Source organism: Muntiacus reevesi, chromosome 7 (genome assembly GCF_963930625.1).
Source record: "Muntiacus reevesi chromosome 7, mMunRee1.1, whole genome shotgun sequence".
In the NCBI taxonomy this organism is placed as follows: domain Eukaryota; kingdom Metazoa; phylum Chordata; class Mammalia; order Artiodactyla; family Cervidae; genus Muntiacus; species Muntiacus reevesi.
The window spans coordinates 82,982,977-83,000,236 of record NC_089255.1 but is presented as its reverse complement, the minus strand read 5'-3'; the positions used below and the strand labels follow the sequence as shown (position 1 = coordinate 83,000,236).

The window sequence follows — 17,260 nt, the reverse complement described above, 5'->3', positions numbered from 1 at the left end:
TCTGGGCACCGGGGTAGGAATCAGGGGAGGGGTCTATAGACCCGAGGAGGACGCCCTTGCCCCTGTGGGAGCCATCTGGTCCCTTTCGGTCTCCACCGGGTGCCGCCAACCCCCGCCCGAGGCGTCGTTTGCCCGGCCCGCCTTGAGGGAAAGAAGTCTTGCCCCCGGGCTTAAACGAACGGCCGGCAAAGGAGGCGGAAACCCTACCGAGCCGGAAGCACCCAGAACTGCTTCCGGGTCAAGGGGGGGGGGAGCGCCACCATGGAGCCTCGCGGGGTGGTGGGGCTGACGGGGCCGCGGACCGGCGTCTGAAGCGGGAGAGGCGCACCGCCGCCAGCGCCACCCGGGACATTCAGGCCTGTCCCGTCGCCGCCGCCGCCGCCGCCATGTCGGTGCTGGGCGAGTACGAGCGACACTGCGACTCCCTCAATTCGGACTTCGGGAGCGAGTCCGGGGGTGGCGGGGACTCGGGCCCCGGGCCCAGCGCCGGTCCGGTTCCGCGAGCCGGCGGCGGCGCGGCGGAGCAGGAGGAGCTGCACTACATCCCCATCCGTGTGCTGGGCCGCGGCGCCTTCGGGGAGGCCACGCTGTACCGCCGCACCGAGGTAGCGGCCCCGCTCTTCCTGCCTCGTCCTCGCTCCGCGATCGGGTCCCGCAGAGGTGTCTGTCTTGGGGTCCTCACCGCTCCTGTACTAGGAGTGCGTAACAGCACTGGTTTTTTTAGCCGGTCGTTTTTGTTTACCATGGGGACTGAGCAAGCCATTAAACCTCTGAGCCTTAGTTTTCCCCTCAGTAAATTGGAGTTAGGAATAGCTAAGTGCCTTATAAGTATTATTTTTTAAGATTATTTTGAGCATCGAAGGAGGATACTTTGGAGATTGTGAGTTAAAGTAGTATATGAATGGGGAGTATTGTCAGAACTTCCTTCCTTTCATGCCGTACAGCTCTCCAAGCCCGAGGTGGAGAAGTGGGGACAGCTTCAAAATTCCCACATCCGCGGCAGCTCCACTGTCTTTGCCAAATCTTTAAGGTCAGATGTGAACACTCAGTTGGGGATTTTTCTTGAAGGTCATTGGTAAGATTGTAGCGGGTGGGCTTCTTCATCAGTGATAATCCAGCAGTTGTTTATACATGGGAAATACTTTATTTTTTTATTTTTTTATTTTAAACCATTCGTTCTTAACTTCAGGAGGGATAAAGGACTTCTTTGAGAATTTAATGTAAAGGTACCTTCCCGCTTATCCACTGTTGCACACATACAGATCCTTTGAAGAGATTCTTGAATTGCTAGTCCCTAGTTCAGAATGTATACTTATTAAAACCCTAGAGTGGGGAATCTGTTTCCAAAATTGATCATAAACTTTGATCGCTAAAGTCTTAAAACTCTAGTTTCAGAATAGTTAAGCTTCTGTGGGGTTGCTGGCGTTGCTGAAGATGAGATTCTATCAGTGACCTGTCTGCAGGTCTGGTGTCTGTTCCAAGTCCTTTTAAGTCTAAAAGATGGATGAGGAGAGAGGTGGTTGCAAGATGAATGTATTATGAGTTACTGTTAGTATTCTCATGAGAATGAGGAGATGAACTTTGGTATTCCTATTTTATAGTTGAAGAAAGTAAGGTAGTATATTTAAGTGACTTGCTCACTTAAATTAGAAGCAAATCCTGGGCTGGAATGGAGGGTCACATCTGCTTGTCCATGCCTTTCCATGATTATTGCGTTGAACTTGATTACCAAGGTTGTTTTAAGTTAAGTTTGATTATGCTTTCCCCAAAATTGCATAGCATTATCTATAACATCAAATGTTTATTACTTTTGTGAGTTTACAAGGGTTTAATTAGAAGCAAATTTTTCCCTCAAGAAGCATGTATTTCAGTGGGAAGACATGTTAGTCTTGTTAGTAACAAATAGCATTTAAGTTGTATGTGTATTTAAGTGTGAAAGAATGGACAAATATTTCAGTGGAAGGGAATTAAGGGATTGCACAGTAGAAGGTTCATTGATCTTCCGCTGAAGTTTCAAAGGCCCAGCACAGCCATTCTAAAGGACAGGCAGGGTTATTTAGGTGGGGATGCTTCTGAGCTGGGGAACATCAGTAAATTAGAGGTGTTATAAAATGGAGTGAACATTAGGAGCTGCAGGTAAGTCTTCATGAATAGAGGAAAATGTGATAACATGAATATGCAGGAGAAACAATCACAGAACGTGATAGAGTGAGGAAAGTAAACTCAGAGCTCTTAGACATGACTTATTTTTATCTAGAAAGAAGAAATGAAAATCACTAGAGAAATCTATATAAAGTTAGAGGCAACTTTAACATGTCTATTTTACAAGAAATGTCAGCCATAGATAACCACTCTCCAGTTCTCTATTTTTCCAGTAGTCTAACCATACTACAATCCTCATCATGACTAGCAGTCTTTCATAATGTCCCTCAATAGAAACCCTGAGATCTACCTCCATCCCATATTTTTTACCTGGAATTGACATTATGTAAATTAAGTGTAGAAACAACATAACATTTTGATGCTTTCCCTAGACCTGCAGTAAATTTTGATGCTCAATTGTATGCAGAATTTTTTAAGTCTCTTCATGTTTTATTTAAAGAAGAAAAAGGAGTCAGTTTCTGCCCATCTAGGAAGTTTTCTTTCTAGGCTCAGAGATCCCCGTGTGGATTCATTCTCTGCCAGGCTAGAGGAAAGCACCATACCTCTGTTGCTGTGTTGTAGGATGACTCATTGGTCGTGTGGAAGGAAGTTGATTTGACTCGGCTATCTGAGAAAGAACGTCGTGATGCCTTGAATGAGATTGTTATTCTGGCACTGCTGCAGCATGACAACATTATTGCCTACTACAATCACTTCATGGACAATACCACCCTGCTGATTGAGCTGGAATATTGTAATGGTAAGGTAGAATCCAGTGGGACTTCCTCCAGCAAGGCATTCTTGTGCTTATACTTACCTTGAGGGGGAGAGAAAAATAAGATCTATATTTACAAAGAATAAAAACTTTAAGACTGCTAGAGTTTAAGAGAAATAGTTCAGGCCCTGAAGAGTTTTGAAGTGATCTACAAAATGAGGGGAGGGATTGTCCCCCTGCATACTCAAATTCTGCTTTGTGATGATAATTCTATCTTCAAATTATTTGTTCAGTTGAATTTTACACTCCCTTTTCAAGGTTTTTTCCTTATGAAACGACATTAGTCAGGCATTAGAAGCATAGCATGGTTTGACACTTAATAGGGAAATCTTATAGGTAATAATTATTTGTAATGATTTCAGCTAAAGCTGTTCTACTGAAAAGTGGTCTAAAGACCATAGCTGACTGAAAATGATTTCTTTGAACCCTTTTGCTTGTTAAAAAAAAAAAAGCAGTATAGCCTATTTGTTAAAAAATAGACCCTGAACCTATATCCCATATCCTAAGCTTCAGTACTTTTTAATCTCTATAATCTTGCACGGACTACTTAACTTCTCTGTGTCTCAGCCTCCTCATCTTAAGTAAGTTTGCTAATAAGCAATAGTTAACCTCTTAGGGTTATTGTATTAAATGAATACATTTAATAAAGCTCCAGCAACTTTAACATTTCTATTTTAAGGGAAAGTATACTATTTTACAGTAGTTCTTGATATGTAGCAAATTTTTGATAAATTTTGTACTAGCTGTTATCATTATTACCTAAGAGAACGCCCAAATCTCATTCTTGAGCTGCATGCTAAAATGGTCCAGGCATATTCTTCATTTAAATCTCTAAGAGAAAGCTCCTAGATTTGTCATTTATTTACTAGATTCTTGTGTATCCTGATTGTTTTCAACCCTAAATGTATGAGATTATATTAGAGATTTTTGAAGTAGCAGAAGCCTCTTAACTTCCTTTGTGGTTAGGAGGAACTAGAACAGATGGTACATTTATTGAAACTTTTGAGTTACTAAATTGCAGAGGGGAAGAAGTTGTGAAACTTAACTAGGACTACAGTAAGTTATAGCTGCAGATAGGAAATAAAGCAAACCATCATCATTTGCCATCTGTTACCTGATAATAAAAAGGAGAAGCAAATTCAGACTTAACTCTGAAGGAATGAGTTAGTAAAGGGAGTAATATTTGGAAGCAATCTAGAGTCTATCCTAAATTTTGGGAAACCTTGTCAGTGTGAGGTGGAAAGAAAAAGAAGTTGATGGTGATATATACCTATTTTTGTAAAATATCACCTCACAGGTATAATCCAAATCTTCTAATAGACTGAGGAAGTTGTTACCAAAATATTGCAGATTCCTTTAATAGGAGTTTTGAAAAAGAAAGTCATCTGATTTTGAAGACTTTCAAAGTACTTTCATGAATTAGGGTACTAGAGAAATGGTCTTTACTTTTATCTTTTCTAAAAATGTTGTACTTCCCGTTTTCATACTGAGTCTCTTCTATTAGGGAGGGGAATCTTTGGAGAATATTTCAGATATAGTCCTTGACAGATGGGAAGTTTTTTACCCATGTGAAGAGCTCGAGGGAAGAGGGGGGTATCTTTTCAAAGGAAGCAGAACGAGATGGCTTGGTGGAAAAGAATCCGCCTGCCAGTGTAGGAGATGTGTGTTTGATCTTTGGGTAGGGAAGATCCCCTGGAGGAAGAAATCCAACCCACTCCAGTATTCTTGCCTGGCGAAGTCCATGAACAGAGGAGCCTGGCAGGATACCGTCCATGGGGTCTCAGAGTCAGACATGACTGAGCACGCATGCACTCATGCAGAATCTTTCACTTGCTATGCCACCTGTTAAAATCCTAGTAGCTTTGATCTCTGTTAAGCAACTCAAACCTGTTTCTTATTTGCAGGAGGGAACCTGTATGATAAAATCCTTCGTCAGAAGGACAAGTTGTTTGAGGAAGAGGTAATTCATATTTCTGTGAAAAGAAGCTAGAATTGTATTGTGATTCTTGCATTCTAGTTCTGTATTTACTCTTCCAACAATGAAGAGTGTTTTTTTCCTTTTCTTCATACTCCTTCCAGGCTCTGATTGATATTCATGAGAAAGGAAACCTCTAACAAGGAAGCTGTCTATAGCTGCTTCCTAAACGGTTTACCTCCACATCATGATTCTCTATGGGCTTTCTTTCCCGGTTCTATTACTGCATACTGGTATGCCCAGTTTTCTCTACCTTTGCGTTCTTCCTGGATTTCTTTCCACAAGTCTGCTTCACCATACTATATTTTATAACAACATTTGAACTATTTTATGATAATCTGCTTTTTTTTTTTTTTACCCCTACCACTTTTCTTTGCCTATTCAACCTACAAGCAAGAAATGTCAAGTCATGTTGAATCATAACCTCTAGTTGCAGTTTTCTTTGTTGAGTGTGTGTGTGTGTGCGCGTGTATTTATTTAAATGGTATTTTTTTGTTTGTTTCCAGTCCAAGTATAATTTATTTTTTCTCTGCAGATGGTGGTATGGTACCTATTTCAGATTGTTTCAGCTGTGAGCTGTATCCATAAAGCTGGGATCCTTCATAGGTAAAGAGTGAAAGAATATGGGATAGATTCCTTTCCACCAATCCAACCCCCACCTTGAGTACCTCCCATCAGCACTATTATTTTCTTGATTAAACAGTCAAGGCTTTTCCGTTGATAATGATTTAGGAAGGAAAGAGTGAGTAATGAGGGACATTATCGTCACTTCCTGAAGTTAAACTGTTTGTGATCTAGGAAGAGTCTTCTCAATAGCTTATACTGCTCAGTCATCTCTTTATTTTAGAGGTGAGTTCATTAATTCATCAGTACAGGCCACTATAAAAGTCGTATTAGACTGGTTGGAATTCACAGTAAATGTTTTCTCTGAGCAATAAAATTGGCGTTTGTTTTTAATTTAAGTAAAAAGCTTATTCATTGTTTTACAATTAATTATGCAGTTTTACCAGATCTTGACCAGGGGGAAACAGCTTTCTATTCACTTCTGGCTATAGGAGAGAACCTTTATTCAGCACAACCATCAACATTGCTGTTCAAGAAATTTACAATTTACGTCCATTCCAAGTTGTAAATGGTAGTCTTTTTTTTTTCCCCAATAAAAAGACCATTAACTTAAAAAAAAAAAGGACATTTCCACTTCACTATACCCTTACATGAGTCATGGACTACTGCTAGAGATTAATATTAATACACTAGTTTTTTTTTTATTGGTTTGTCCATTTAACATATTTCTTGATAGTTGTTGAGTAGCTACAGTTGTATATTGTTTTATTTTTGAAAATTATAAAAAATATTGTTCTGATTTTTTCACATCTTTCAATAAAGAAAGGCACAAGGTGAACCAGGCACAGTTTATTTGTGTTACAAATGGTCAGTTCATCTTTAGAAAGATAACTGGTGATTTTATTTAGGTGATCTGTATGGCCTAATCATTTTGCTGCTGGGATGTGCTTCTCTTGCCTTAACAGATGTGAAACTTTGACACAACTCAGTGTTAAAATTGCCTAAATATCCCTTAATTCAAGGCACCAGTGGTAATTGAAGAGGCAGTACACCTTATAGGAATTACCTAGGGCACTTTTTTTTTTAATCTGACCTTTCAACTTTTCCTAATGACTTCAGTGTTTGGGGGGATGTGCCTATGCTGTGAATCCCTGGAGAATGAAGTAATTCTCTGCCTCTACTCCCCCAAGTTCCCTTCTCAGTGTTAAAATGTATGAGAAAGTAATGAACACTCTTTTGGATCCCATAACAGCCTGAACAGTGGTAACACACTTATTCTGTACTAATTTGGGGCGAGAAGATAGATGAGATAAAACAGTTGAGTGTATGGGTTTAATATACAGCATTTTTTCTCCAGGGATATAAAGACATTAAATATTTTTCTGACCAAGGCAAACCTGATAAAACTTGGAGATTATGGCCTAGCAAAGAAACTGAATTCTGAGTATTCCATGGCTGAGACGGTAAGTATGTGTTAGCATTGACTTAGTTGGACTTTTTTTATTTTTTATTTATTTTTTGTAATTTGGTGGTGCCACACAGCCTGAGGGGCCTTAAGTGAAGTCCTGATAACCACTGGACCACCAGGGAATTCCCCCTTGACTTTTTTTTTTTTCTTTTCCTTTCTTGCACCTTGAGATATAACTGTACCCCCTAAATCTTGCATGCTTTTTCTCTGTTTTATACTTAGAAAGCAAGTCTTTTATAAGTCATACTTTAAAAAGGAGTCTTTTCCCTAGACCCACTACCAGGTATTTATATGCTCGGGTGTTTTTTAAGAGCCGTTGTCCACATAACAGCTCAGACATCATCGCCCTTTCCAACCCTGACTAAAGACTGTTCTAAAACCAATAAAATGCTTTACCATGTCTTCCAGCTTAGGATCTTCAGTAGATCTCACTTTGTCTCTCATTTAATGTTTTGAGTTTCGAATATTAGACGTCTCTCGTTGTGTTTCCTTTGAATTTTTTCTGGTTCAGAAACCCTATATTACAAACAAAGGCTGATGCCCAGAAAACAATCTCATCCTTAATATGATACACAGTCTGCACCACAGGGCTGCCTTCTCACCTGATCCTATGAAGGACCATTGGTAAAGAGGAGACATAAATTGATCTCTGATGATAGTGATCTGATCCTTTTAGGACTTGATAAAACCCAATTATTACTCTTCTGGTTTCACAGTGCTCTGTCTTTAGAAGACCTTGAAAATGTAAGTTACTAAAATTAATTTTGTCCTGATTTTTTTTTTTTTAATAATATTGAGATATTCCTGCAAGCAATCTAGAAACATCCAAGGATACTGATAGCCAGGGTTGGGAGTCTGCTTCAGAGACAGTCTGCTTGTACGATGTTGCTGTATTGAGTTTCTGAGGAAGTAGTCGTGCCCTTGCATGAATTTTTCTCATCAAGAATAATCCAGTAAAATAAATGCCAAATAAGCCATCTGAAAAATTGCTTTGCTTTGCTCATTAAAGATGGCTATCAGTGTTATTAGAATTTCTTGGGTACTCACTGTCTGTCATCTTGGGAGAGACATGATCTCCATTCAGGACATTTTCCTTCCAGCACATTCTTGAACTCAGAAGATCTTTTTGAATTTGGAAGAAATTCACTATGTTAGTATTGCAGATGTTAAGTTGAGTTGTTTATAGAGTTTCACTTCTGTGTGTTTCAGTTAGAACTTCTAAACCCCTTTATTCAATTACCATCTCCCACTACCGGTTTTTGTTTTTTTTTCCATTGGTGAACTTTTACCAAGTATGCTTTTTCCAAGTCTGTGAAGTCTTCAGTGGTCTTTGAATGACTAAACCTTCTGTGATCCAGAAATCACAGAGCTGTTCTACCTCCCAAGTTACCACAGGTCTTCACCACAGAGATTGTCTCTTTATAACTGGCCCAGGACATTTGATAAGAATAAGATTTCTCCCCAGAGTGGCATCAGCTCAGAATGATAATGGGATATGCTGTTTGATGGGAATGTTTTGGGATATGCTGATGAATGTTCTATAGTTATCACTAACTCCTGGGAAATTTAATTTAGTTGTTAAAATATTAATATAGTTACCTCAGAAAAGAAGTTAATTTTTGATTGCTTTCTTTGTTGTTCAGCTTGTGGGAACTCCGTATTATATGTCTCCAGAGCTCTGCCAAGGAGTAAAATACAATTTCAAGTCTGATATCTGGGCAGTAGGCTGTGTCATTTTTGAATTACTTACACTGAAGAGAACATTTGACGCTACAGTAAGTTGATGTATTATCCCTACGTTGTCCTTGCAAATGGTCCAACTTGGTTGAGAGAATCAACTTCATTTACCCCTGAGCTTCTGACTTCTTGAACAGAAATCAGCTGTAGGCAAAATAATAACCGGTGTTCAGGCACTGGTTTAGTAGTGTATTGTAAAGTACTACAGACAAGATTTATTTCCAACTTGAATTCCCCATTGAAAAATAATCATAATCAAGTAATTTGAGCATGGTCCTTGAATCCATTGACTATAATTTTAAAACTGACTGTAGGATCGATTGTGTGATGCAGCGGTTTGGGTAAGCCATTTCATTTCTTATACTTTAGCTACATCATTTTATAAAAGCTAAGGCAAATTGTATAATACTCATTAAAGTGTTTTGATCTTTTTTGTGAAAGATTACACACTGACTCTTAGTTTTACTACAAACTTACTGTTTTATAAACAACAAATACCTCTAAGTCTCTCTTCTTCTTAAAGTAAAGCCTAGTGTTAAGTAGTGCTTCTCAAGCTTTAATATACATAGGAAATCACCTGGGTATCTTGTTAAAATGCAGACTCTATTTTAGTGAGTCTAGATCTAGACCTGGTATTCTGCATTTCTGACAGACTCCCAGATGCTTCTGATGCTTGTTCATGGACCACAATTTGAGTAGCACAAGTGGATTCACATCCAATATCCTCTACAAACCAGATGTGAGAACTTAGGCAAATCACCACATCTCTTTGATTCTCTATTTTGTCAATAACAAGGGAAAAGATACATATTCCCCTTATAGAGCTGCTCTTCTAATGTATATGAAAATGTAAATGTAAGATAATGCAAAGTTCTTTGGCCTTTTATGAGACCTGTTTATTTTTCTAAGTCCTGAAGTTTATTTTCTTAAGTAATATAATGGAAGGAAAATGAGTTTTGAAGTCAAACAGACTTTGGTTGGAATTATGGCTCCATTTTTTTACTGTTTGTGTAGTCTTGGGTAGGTTACCTTACATCTCTGAATTGGTGATGATAACCTTGTGTGGTGTTTACAAGAGTTAAGAAACATATGTGCAACTTATGTTACATAATGATCTCTTAGTAAAGGTGGTGGTGGCATTGTTATAATAATTTCTTATCATTATCAACTTATTATTCATTGCCTTGTCTTTTGCAGCAGAGTATCACCTGACCATTATTAGGTTATATAAATCAGGAGGCAAATTAGTTAGCAAAGGAGATACTTAAACTCAAGAAGCATAGCTAACTTTGCTTTCCTTTTTCTTGGGAGTCAGTTGACAGGTCAGATTATAATACACTCTTGAGTATTATTCTGTTAGTCACGTAGTCATACCTCTGTGTTGGCCAGTTGGTTTCATTCTCTCTGATAGTAGTAGTGCATCTCCAGCCATTTCTTAGTGAAGTGTACTAATAATTGTAAAAAGAAGTCAGACCTAATTTACAGGTATTGCCGTTTCTTTATATGATAATCACAGATATCTTAAAGCCCCTACTGGTTGATTGTAATGCCATCTTTATATAACCAAGGACAATACAGTAATCATTTTCTCATAGAATCCACTCAACTTGTGTGTGAAGATTGTACAAGGCATCCGGGCCATGGAAGTTGATTCTAGCCAGTACTCTTTGGAACTGATCCAAATGGTCCATGCATGCCTTGACCAGGTAAGTGTAATTTGCATATTGATTTCAGTTCACTGTTTTCCCTTCCAGCCTTAGTGTCTGGAGTATGGCACAGAGGAACTTGCACAAAACCACATCCACATCCCCAGGGTAGGATGTATTTGTGGCTGTATTCAGGTGAATGAAAAGTGAAAGTGTCAGTCATGTCTGCCTCTTTGCGACCACGTGGACTGTAGCCCACCAGGCTCCTCTGTCCGTGCAATTCTGCACGCAAGAATACTGGAGCGGGTAACCATTCCCTTCTCCAGAGGATCTTCCCAACCCAGGGACCGAACCCGGGTCTCTTGCATTGCAGGCAGATTCTTTACCGTCTGAGCCACCAGGAGGTCCATTCAGGTGAATTGGCAATTCATGCGAGTAGTGTGCTTCAGCCAACAGATTCTCCCTTTATTAGTTTGGGAAATTGTGCTCCATTTTTTATAATCAAGATTAATTTTTATGAACTGTATAAAATAAGAGGTAATTTAGAATTCCTGATGTACAGAATGTATATAGTTCTAAATGGCACAGTTGCCTTGCAGTGTAGCTCTAGGTCAGTATTATTCAGAGGTATTCCAGGAACCCAGGCATGAGAATCCCCAGGGGGTGGGCAAGTTTTACAAGAAGAAAATGAAGATTCCTGGGCCCTACCCCAGACCTTTTGGATCAGAATTTCTGTGAATAAAGCCCAGAAATCTTTATTTGTAACAGGTACTCCAGGAGATTCTTACGTTCTATATATATTGAATTGTGAGAATCACTACCCTAACAGTTAAAACCAGTGAGGAAGGTGCATTTCTCATTCTCACATGGAAGTGCTGATGGTAATGAGCATGAAGCATAGAATGTGACATAATAGTTTTTTTAAATAAAAAGGATGATATATAGTGGTCTCTCAATAGCAAACCTACAGCCTTCTGAGAGGAAGTAAAATGCCTCTTTAGATCCCATTTTGCCCATTTCCTTTAAGTTAAAACTAACCCATTGGTACTTTTTAGGATCCTGAGCAGAGACCCACTGCAGATGAACTTCTAGATCGACCCCTTCTCAGGAAACGCAGAAGGTAAAGAACAAAGAAGTCGCTTCATTGTCTTTCTGTAGATGGGCAGCTGACTGTATGGGCCTGACCAGAGTACCACAGAGAGAGGGTGGTGTTTCCTGACGTGGCCACCCTGGTGCCGTTTTCTTGCAGCATCTCCGCTTTCGTCGCTCGGCTTCGACCTCCCTCGCCCCTGCTAGTTTGTTCTGAATCGATCCTGATGAGGCCCTAGACCCCCCATCTTCTGTGAGTTCTCTAGAGTTTGGGCACGAGAGTGTAGTAATTAAGAGAGGAGGGCTCTGGACTCAGTCACCCTTATGTTTGTATCTGAGTTCTGTCACTGTCTTTGTCAACTTATTTAACATCTCTGACCCTTAGTTTTCTTCTCTATGAAGTGAGGTAGGCTGAGGATTGAAGGAGGCAATGCATATAAAGTGCTCAGCCCAGGGCCTGGCACAAGGTGCTCAAAAGTTGTTGGATAGGAGTGCGGGATTGGACTGGGCCATTGCTTTTTAGCGCATTTGTTTAGATTGTAGGTTGTAATTGGAGGGGTCCTCTTCAGATACCTTTTGCCCGTTTCCCATAGTCAAGTTTGATTGATTCCTGACAGGTTATTTTCTGAGATTTATTCAGTGTTAGAGGTCTCTAGAGGTAGAAGGAAGGCCCTTTATCTCTCACTTTTTGTAGGAGACTTCAAACCCTAGCTCACAGGAAGAGATGTTCTTTATCCTTCTTAAATGCCCTAGTCTCTGTTTCATCCTCTTACACTATTTTACCCTTACTTCTTCTGCCAGTTCTTTTGAATCTTCCCAGCATTCAAACCTGTACTGTCTTCTTTTTGAAGTCTTGCCCTTGGATGCATTAAGTGTATACCTAATTCCGTAATCTCTGTTCTTTGGTCAGTATCTTTATTCTGTTGTATTAAATTCTGGTTTTCCAATTGGTCTCTAGCCGGTGTTTTAGTGCCTAGAATTACGTATAACACTCCAGATGTAGCACTGTAACCTTTCATTTATGTTCTATTCATATTCAGGCAGTCACTCTTTAGGGCTCGGTAGGCATATTTAAATTCTTTATCTGGCTTATTTTCTAACAGAATAATCACTGTTTAAATCTCTTACTTAAATATTTCCATTGATAATTTTTAATTGCAATTCTTATTGAGATAATTGGAGATTTACATATAGTACTTCCTTAGCTCTTTGTTCTTTGATGAAAAAATGTAAGACAGAGCTTTCCAGATAAAGCACAGACACAGAGAATTATGAAAATATTCAGGAAGCACTAAGTCCTGTTTGGCTACACTAGAGGTTTTAGACCTGGCGTTCTCAATAGCAGCACCACTAGAACTTTAAAAAATTACTGGTGCTTAAGCACCGCCCCAGGTCTTCAGCTATAATTGGTTTAGGAAGAATGGGAACCCTGAGCTGAAACATAGGAATTGATGGAAGGAACCCTGGAAAAGTAGGTAGAGAATCTTGAATGCCAGATGAAGGAATTTGTGCTGTATTCAGGGAATTGTATGAAAGTGTTCGATATTTGAGAGGGCAGTTCATGTGATAAGAGGTGGAACCTTAGGAAAGGTTATTTAGCAATACTAATATCAGTGTTAAGTCAGTGCAGGACTGAATAAAGTGTATTGAAACTTTGGTGAGACCAATTAGATGCTACTACAGCCTAGTTGGACAGTTGTAAGGATGTGAGAGTTGGACCATATCCTACTTGTATGGCTGTGAGAGTTGGACCAAAAAGAAAGCTAAGCGCTGAAGAATTGCTGCTTTTGAACTGTGGTGTTGGAGAAGATTCTTGAGAGTCCCTTGGACTGCAAGAAGATCAAACCAGTCAGTCTTAAAGGAAATCAGTCCTGAGTATTCATTAGAAGGACTGATGCTGAAGCTGAAGCTCCAATACTTTGGCCGCCTGATGTGAAGAACTAACTCATTGGAAAAGACCCTGATGCTGGGGTTGAAGGATTGAAGGCAGGAGGAGAAAGGGACGACAGAGGGTGGCATGGTTTGGATGGCCTCACTGACTCAATGGACCTGAGTTTAAGCAAGCTCCGGGAGGTGCTGATGGACAGGGAAGCCTGGCGTGCTGTTGTCCATGGGGTTGCAAAGAGTTGGACACGACTGAACGACTGAACTGAACTGAACTGAACTGAACAGCCTAGTTGTGAAGTAAAGCTGCCCAGAGCTAAGGTGGTGAGGCTGAGAAGGACAGGTGAGGATAAAGGGCATTGTATGAGTAGAATCTGTAGAATTTGAATATTGAAGAAAAGACAGCTGAATCCAGAATTGCTGAAATTTTAAGCCTAACTCACTGGGAGGATTTAAGGTGCCGGTTACAGAATCAGGAGTGTCAGAAAGAAAAGCTGTATGGGGAGAAAGATGGTGAGCTGAGCTTTAGAGATGTTGAGTTTCGGGAATCACTGGGCAAACTCGATGGAGATGTTAGCAGGTTCCTAAAATGTGCATCAGAAGGAAGTTCTCGAGGCTCTCTGGTCCAGCCTAGAACATTCCTCAGAGATAGAAAACAAATGACCCCAGACTGCTGGCCTCATTGTGGTTAATGAATTGTCTAATGCTAGGTCTATGTAACTGTTTGAGTTGTATCAAAGTACTTTGCTAAAAATGTTATAGCATCATATGAGGCATATGGTTTACAGAAGATTAAGTCTGTGAAAGGTTTTAAAGAGATACTGGTGCAATATAGAACTATTATTTCTCTCATGTATCTTTGCTTTTCTTTTGGTAGAGAGATGGAGGAAAAAGTCACACTGCTTAATGCACCTACAAAGAGACCAAGGTAATGCTCAGGAGACTCTTGAAAAAAGTAATATATCTTAAATTACCACCAGGGGGTCTTTCTTTCTTGGGTCTGGACATTGTTTGATCCCAGTAAGAAGCCTTTGGCATCCTTTCAGAAGCCCAGCATCCATTTAAATATCAAATAGTCATTTCAGAGAAAAAGAAAGCTGTAATTTCACCCTCTTGCCAAAGTGGACATCATTATCATGATGAATGTTGAAAAGCTGAAAAGTGTAGGTGTCATGGATCAGACTGGTATCTGATCTAGCTGGGCTGTGATGAAGCCCTGAGGCAAGAATTGCAAAGCCTGCCATGATAGAGGGTTGGAGTAAGTTGTCAAGAAAGAACATACTTTCTCATACCATAATTGGCAGTTCTACTCAGGGAACAGACTGAAAGCATTTTTCTTTGATACAATTTTTATGTTAAATGTGCCTTTGTTCTGGGGGTTGTTGGCAGGTCAAGCACTGTGACTGAAGCACCCATTGCTGTGGTAACATCCCGAACAAGTGAAGTCTATGTCTGGGGTGGTGGGAAATCCACCCCCCAGAAACTGGATGTCATCAAGAGTGGCTGTAGTGCCCGGCAGGTGTGTGCAGGGAACACCCACTTTGCTGTGGTCACAGTGGAGAAGGAGCTATACACTTGGGTGGTAAGTGAAAGCTACATACTTTAGAACAATGACGTGCACCTCACTAGGCCCAGGATGTATAAGAATTTTGTTGGTTAAGTATGTGCTGCAGAAGTGGCAGCATGAGATGGAATGTAAGCTCTTGAGAGGAGGGATTTTTTTTCTGTTTAGTTCACTGATGTGTCCCATGTGCCTGGTACATGTTAGGTCGCTTTTAAGTGTTTTTTGAACGAATGAATGAGAGAGCGAGAGGAGGAGAGAAAGGATTAAAAGGCTCGGACTCAGGAGACTGGATTCTCATTTACAGATGGGTGACTTCAGAAAGTCGCTTGTTTACTCTGTTCTATTACCATGCATTTCAGAGCAACTTACATCTGTGAAGTCACTTTGTAAACAAATGAAGTAGTGTACCATGTCAGGAAAATTCTAAGACCTCCATCAGTGATTGAAGATTGTATATCTCGAGTAGAATTTTCCTTTGTTCCCCTCTAGATTCTACCTTCTCTCTCACCTTGAACATACTGCATATTTTTGCTGTCTCTTCTTATCTCCCACTCATTCCTCATTTACCTGCCAGTCAACTGAAACTACTCTTGACAAAATGACCTCTAAATTATGAAAACAAAACAGATAGGTGCCCTTGAGTCCTTGCTTGACCTCAGTATTAACATATTGGTCACTTTTCCTTCTTGCAGGAAGCCTTGTCCTCCCTTGGCTTCCACAGGAGCATGTTCTCTTGGCTTTCCTCCTGGCTCTTCAGCTGTGCCTTCTTAGGCTCACTTCATGCTGCTTTTTCATTCCCCAGCCTGTCTGAGAACCTCAGTTCTTCCCACTCTTCCTCCTTCTGGAGGAAGCTCATTTTTTCCAGTAGTTTCAGATAAGTTCTCCAAGAGGACAAGCTTTATCCCCAGTGTGTGACAGAGTAGACACTCAACTATTGTAGAAAGAATGAGTGATTTGACCTCTGTTACAGGTTTTAACTTGCTGTTATTTCCAAATATCCTCTCACTTGAAGAACTAGCTTCTGGGGGTACTTCTAGAGATAGAATGAAATTAGTGCCTTAAAAAACATTTGTGGAAGGCCTTACAGTTGAGCTATTAAATGAGAAGAATGACTCACCTCTCTAAAACTGCTGGGAAGTCATTTAGGACTATTGTCAGTGCCTTCTAGCAGCCTCTTTGATGTAGCCAGATTCCTTATGACTTGCATATTTCAGGGAGTGAAAGATGCTGTCGTGTCCAACTCTTTGCGACCCCATGGACTATACAGTCCATGGAATTCTCCAGGCCACAGAATACTGGAGTGGGTAGTTTTTCTCTTCTCCAGAGGATCTTCCCAACCCAGGGATCAAACCCAGGTCTCCCACATTGCAGGCAGATTCTTTATCAGCTGAGCAACAAGGGAAACCCCCCTGTGACTAAAATTTGTAAAACTTTTGTAAGGATTTCCAAGAGTCTGTCCTCCTATAGAAAAAAATCAAGCTAAACTACATAAAGACATTGTTTTCATCATCACCCATAATTAGTTTACCTTAGACTTGAAGGAAAAAGACAGGATTGGGAATGTGTCCTTTTAAGTCCTGATAAGATATTTTAAAAATCTTTATCTGTTGGCAGGGGATTTTTACTATCTGTCATTAAAAGATTTAATGGCCTTACCTTTTTGCTTTGTTTTTATTTCTTAATTATCAGCTGATTTTTTTCCTACTGTTTTTCTTAATAAGAAGTGATGTTAAAGATTGATTTGCTTTCGCATGAAAAGTTTAAAACTTCACAAGACCTGTTTATTTCACAGAACATGCAAGGGGGTACTAAACTCCATGGTCAGCTGGGCCATGGCGACAAAGCCTCCTATCGACAGCCAAAGCACGTAGAAAAGTTGCAAGGCAAAGCTATCCGTCAGGTGTCATGTGGTGATGATTTCACTGTCTGTGTAACAGGTAAGCCAGCAGCAGAAAGCACCCAGGTGCATTTCAGGTGGAGTGTTGTACTTAATTTTATGCAGTTTTAGCTGGGATTTTACACAAAAGACAGGATTCCAAAGAACCAAAGGCAGTGAGCAAATATACACTTTAATAGCAACATGCCCAACTTGATATAGCATCATGGGAGTGATGAGCACGGAGAAGGCAGGCAGGTAACAGAAGAGGCGGGATTGGGAGAACTACGTTGTCTGTCCCATTTTGGGGGGCCGCTGGGGAGGAGTAACCTCACTACCTAGTCAGCTATAGATAATACTAAATCAGGGATCAGGGGCTAAAATTTAGTTTTGGTCTTACCATTACTCACTTTATGATTGCTTGGTGCTTCCTTTTTTCTCTGTAAAATAGAGATGGCCCGGCAAAATTTTAAGCCTTTTTAACACGATCATCCCACCATTTTTTTAAAAAAACTGTTACATAACAGTATGCATGACCCT

At 40.1% G+C, this 17,260-nt stretch overlaps 1 protein-coding gene across 1 annotated transcript in view; it reads left to right on the top strand.

The window, feature by feature from the left end:
- Positions 1–250: 250 nt before the first annotated feature.
- NEK9 (NIMA related kinase 9) overlaps positions 251–17,260 on the top strand; it is a 41,038-nt gene continuing 24,028 nt past the window's right edge. Inside the window, exons 1-11 of the mRNA XM_065941459.1 lie at positions 251–605; positions 2,725–2,902; positions 4,822–4,877; positions 5,428–5,498; positions 6,814–6,919; positions 8,568–8,699; positions 10,257–10,367; positions 11,363–11,427; positions 14,158–14,208; positions 14,670–14,862; positions 16,637–16,781. Of these exons, the coding sequence (XP_065797531.1) occupies positions 387–605; positions 2,725–2,902; positions 4,822–4,877; positions 5,428–5,498; positions 6,814–6,919; positions 8,568–8,699; positions 10,257–10,367; positions 11,363–11,427; positions 14,158–14,208; positions 14,670–14,862; positions 16,637–16,781 (1,327 nt within the window). The 5' untranslated portion in view covers positions 251–386. The remainder of the gene's footprint in view (positions 606–2,724; positions 2,903–4,821; positions 4,878–5,427; positions 5,499–6,813; positions 6,920–8,567; positions 8,700–10,256; positions 10,368–11,362; positions 11,428–14,157; positions 14,209–14,669; positions 14,863–16,636; positions 16,782–17,260) is intronic.